Genomic DNA, 4795 nt, shown 5'->3' with positions numbered 1-4795 from the left:
GAGAAGAGAGAGAGAAAGGACCGAGAAAATATTTGAGAGATTATTGTTGAAAACTTCCGTAAAATGGGAAAGGAAATAGCCACTGAGGTCCAGGAAGTGCAGAGAGTCCCAGGCAAGACAAACTCAAGGAGAAAGATGCTGAAACACACAGTAATCAAGGTGAAAAAAAAGAAAAGACAAAAATAAATATTAAAAGAAACAAAGGAAAACAACAAAAAACACATATGGGAACACCCATAAGGTTAAGAGCTGATTACTCAGCAGAAATTCTATTAGCCAGAAGGGAGTGGCATGATATATTTAAAGTGATGAAAGGGAAGAACCTGCAACCAAGACTACTCTACCCAGCCAGGATCTCATTCAGATTTGATGGAGAAATCAAAAGCTTTAGAGAGAAGCAAAAGCTAAGAGAATTCAGCACTACTAAGCCAGTTCTACAAGAAATGTTAAAGGAACTTCTCTAAGTGGGAAACACAAGAGAAGAAAAGAAACTACAAAAACAAACCCAAAACAATTAAGAAAATGGTCATAGGAACATACATATCAATAATTACCATACACGTGAATGGATTAAATGATCCAACCAAAAGACACAGTCTTGCTGAATGGATACAAAGACAAGACCCATATATATGCTGTCTACAAGAGACCCACTTCAGACCTAGGGACACACACGGACTGACAGTGAAGGGATAGAAAAAGATATTCCATGCAAATGGAAATCAGAAGAAAGCTGGAGTAGCAATACTCAGATCAGTTAAAATAGACTTTAAAATAAAGAATGTTACAAGACACAAGGAAGGACACTACATAATGATCAAGGGATCAATCCAAGAAGAAGATATAACAATTATAAATATATATGCACCCAATATAGGAGCACCTCAATACATAAGGCAAATGCTAACAGCTATAAAAGAGGAAATCGACAGTAACACAGTAATAGTGGGGGACTTTAACACCTCACTTACACCAATGGACAGATCATCCAGACAAAAAATTATTAAGGAATTAGAAGCTTTAAATGACATAATAGACCTAATAGATTCAATTGATATTTATAGGACATTCCATCCAAAAACAGCAGATTACACTTTCTTTATAAGTGCGCATGGAACATTCTCCAGGATAGATCACATCTTGCGTCACAAATCAAGCCTCAGTAAATTTAAGAAAATTGAAATCATATCAAGCATCTTTTCTGACCACAACACTATGAGATTAGATATCAATGACAGGGAAAAAAACATAAAAAACAGAAACACATGGAGGCTAAACAATACGTTACTTAATAACCAAGAGATCACTGAAGAAATCATAGAGGAAATCAAAATTACCTAGAGACAAATGATAATGAATACACGATGCTCCAAAACTTATGGGATGCAGCAAATGCAGTTCTAAGCGTAAAGTTTATAGCAATATAATCCTATCTCAGGAAATAAGAAAAATCTCAAATAAAAAATCTAACCTGGGCGGGGCCCGGCGGGCAGGGCCACGGAGCTGGAAAAGCGGGCGCTGGGTTTAGACCTGGAGTGGCTCCCGCGGCTCGGGCTGCACAGGCTGTGGGTGTCTGACCCCAACCACAGTCGGCATTGAGGGGGCGTGCCTCTGGATCGAGCTATGGTGGAAGATGTTTTGGAAAGGGAAAAAGCGACACAGCAGTAGCAGCTCCCAGAGTAGTGAAATCAGTACTAAGAGCAAGTCTGTAGACCCCAGCCTTGGGGGGCTTTCTCAATCCAGCACCGTGGCGAGCCTTGATACCGATTCCACCAAGAGCTCAGGACAAAGCAACAGTAATTCAGATACCTGTGCAGAATTTCGAATAAAATATGTTGGTGCCATAAAGAAACTGAAACTCTCTGAGGGAAAAAGTCTCGAAGGGCCACTAGACCTGATAAATTATATAGATGTCGCCCAGCAAGATGGAAAGTTGCCTTTCGTTCCTCTGGAGGAAAAATTTATTATGGGAGTTTCCAAGTATGGTATAAAAGTATCCACATCAGATCAGTATGATGTTTTGCATCGGCATGCTCTATATTTAATCATCCGGATGGTGTGTTATAATGATGGTCTGGGGGCAGGAAAAAGCTTATTGGCTCTGAAGACCACAGATGCGAGCAACGAAGAATACAACCTGTGGGTTTACCAGTGCCACAGCCTGGAACAAGCACAAGCAATCTGCAAAGTTTTATCCACTGCATTTGACTCTGTATTGACATCTGAGAAACCATGAATTCTGCAATCAAGGGGAAGTAGACTTCATGTGCAAGTTCAGCTGTTTGTTTTCTCAATAGTTCTGTTTTCAATCTGCGGTGTTGAACTATTTTGGAAATATGAGCGATCCTTTACTCTAGATTTTCTGAAGAAACACAATATATAAAATATCAGTCGTTTGTTTTTCTATTAAAATGTGTCTTATTTAACAGTGAAAAAAAAAAAATCTAACCTGGGCTTCCTTGGTGGCACAGTGGTTGAGAATCTGCCTGCCAATGCAGGGGAAACGGGTTTGAGCCCTGGTCTGGGAAGATCCCACATGCCGTGGAGCAACTAAGCCCATGCACCACAACTACTGAGCCTGCACGTCTGGAGCCTGTGCTCCGCAACAAGAGAGGCCATGATAGTGAGAGGCCCATGCACCGCAATGGAGAGTGGCTCCCACTTGCCACAACTAGAGAAAGCCTTCCCACAGAAACGAAGACCCAACACAGCCAAAAATAAATAAATAAATAAATTAATTAATTAAAAAATAATCTTTGTCATTAATTAAAAAAAAAATTCTAACCTTACACCTAAAGGAACTAGAGACAGAAGAACAAACGAAACCCAAAGTTAGTAGAAGGAAATAAATCATAATGATCAGAGCAGTAATAAATTAAATAACAACAAAGAAAACAGCAGCGAAAATCAAGGAAACTAAAAGCTGGTTGTTTGAGGAGATAAACAAAATTGATAAACCTTTAGCCAGGCTCATCAAGAAAAAGAGGGAGAAGACTCAAATCAATAAAATTATAAATGAAAATAGAGAAGTTACAATGGGCATCACAGAAATACAAAACATCATAAGAGACCACTACAAGAAACTCTATGCCAATACAATGGACAACCTGGAAGAAATGGACAAATTCTTAGAAAGTTATAATCTTCCATGACAGAACCAGGAAGAAATAGAAAACATGAACAGACCAATCACAAGTAATGAAATTGAAACTGTGATTAAAAATCTTCCAACAAACAAAAGTTCAAGACCAGATGGCTTCACAGGTGAATTCTATCAAACATTTACAGAAGAGCTAACACTCATCCTTCTCAAACTGTTCCAAAAAATTACAAAGGAACACTCCTTAATTCATTCTATGAGGCCACCATCACCCAGATACCAAAACCATGAAAAGATATTACATAAAAAAGAAAACTAGAGACCAATATCACTGATGAATATACATGCATAAATACTCAACAAAATATTAGCAAACAGAATCCAACAACACATTAAAAAGGTCATACACCATGATCAAGTGGGATTTATCTCAGGGATGCAAGGATTCTTCAATATATGCAAATCAATCAATTTGATACACCATATTAACAAACTGAAGAATAAAAACCGTATGATGATCTCAATAGATGCAGAAAAGGTTTTTGACAAAATTCAAAACCCATTTATCATAAAAATTCTCCAGAAGTGGGCATAGAGGGAACCTACCTCAACATAATAAAGGTCATATACAGCAAACCCACAGCAAACATTATTCTCTTTGGTGGAAAACTGAAAGCATTTCCTCTAAGATCAGGAACAAGACAAGGATGTCCACTCTCATCACTATTATTCAACATATGATTGGAAGTCCTAACCATGGCAATCAGAGAAGCAAAAGAAATAAAAGGAATACAAATTGGAAAAGAAGAAGTAAAACTGTAACTGTTTGCAAATGACATGATACTATACCTAGATAATCCTAAAGTTGCTGCCAGAAAACTACTAGAGCTAATCAATGAATTTGGTAAAGTTGCAGGATACAAAATTAATGCACAGAAATCTCTTGCATTCCTATATACTAACAATGCAAGATCAGAAAGACAAATTAAGGAAACACTCCCATTCACCATCAAAACAAAACGAATAAAATACCTAGGAATAAACCTACCTAAGGAGGCAAAAGCCCTTTACTCAGAATACTATAAGACACTGATGAAAGAAATCAAAGATGACACAGACAGATGGAGAGATATGTCATGTTCTTGGATTGGAAGTATCAATATTGTGAAAATATCTAAACTACCCAAAGGAATCTATAGATTCAATGCAATCCCTATCAAATTACCAATGGCATTTTGTATAGAACTAGAACAAAAAGTCTTAAAATTTGTATGGAGACACAAAAGACCCCGAATAGCCAAAGCAATATTTAGGGGAAAAAAACGGCACTGGAAGAATCAGAATCCCCGACTTCAGACTATACTACAAAGCTATAGTAATCAAGACAATATGGTACTGGCACAAAGAGTGAAATATAGATCAATGGAACAGAATAGAAAGCCTCAAGATAAACCCACGCACCTAGGGTCAACTAATCTATGACAAAGGAGGTAAGGATATACAATGGAGAAAAAATAGTCTGTTCAATGTGTGATGCTGGGAAAACTGGACAGCTACATGTAAAAGAATGAAATTAGAACACTCCCTAAGACCATACACAAAAATAAACTCAAAATGGAAAAAAGACCTAAATTAAAGAACGTACACTGTAAAATTTTTAGGGGAAAACATAGGAAGAACACTCTGACATAAATC

The 4795-nt window shown here is 37.4% G+C and overlaps 1 protein-coding gene across 1 annotated transcript; it reads left to right on the top strand.

The window, feature by feature from the left end:
• The first annotated feature begins 1523 nt into the window (after positions 1–1523).
• On the top strand, positions 1524–2310 carry LOC130705625 (integrin beta-1-binding protein 1-like). Its single transcript, XM_057533127.1, has one exon. It carries the CDS (start codon positions 1634–1636, stop codon positions 2234–2236), a length of 603 nt encoding a protein of 200 aa, XP_057389110.1. The 5' UTR covers positions 1524–1633; the 3' UTR covers positions 2237–2310.
• The last annotated feature ends 2485 nt before the right edge of the window (positions 2311–4795 follow it).

The sequence above is a fragment of the Balaenoptera acutorostrata genome, chromosome 18 (assembly GCF_949987535.1).
Source record: "Balaenoptera acutorostrata chromosome 18, mBalAcu1.1, whole genome shotgun sequence".
Taxonomy (NCBI): Eukaryota; Metazoa; Chordata; class Mammalia; order Artiodactyla; family Balaenopteridae; genus Balaenoptera; species Balaenoptera acutorostrata.
The sequence above is the reverse complement of the archived record's forward strand: the minus strand, read 5'-3'. Positions and strand labels throughout refer to the sequence as shown.

Coding starts and splice junctions, on each gene's coding strand:
- LOC130705625 (XM_057533127.1), top strand. CDS start 1,634: ATGTTTTGGAAAGGGAAAAAGCGACACAGCAGTAGCAGCTCCCAGAGT.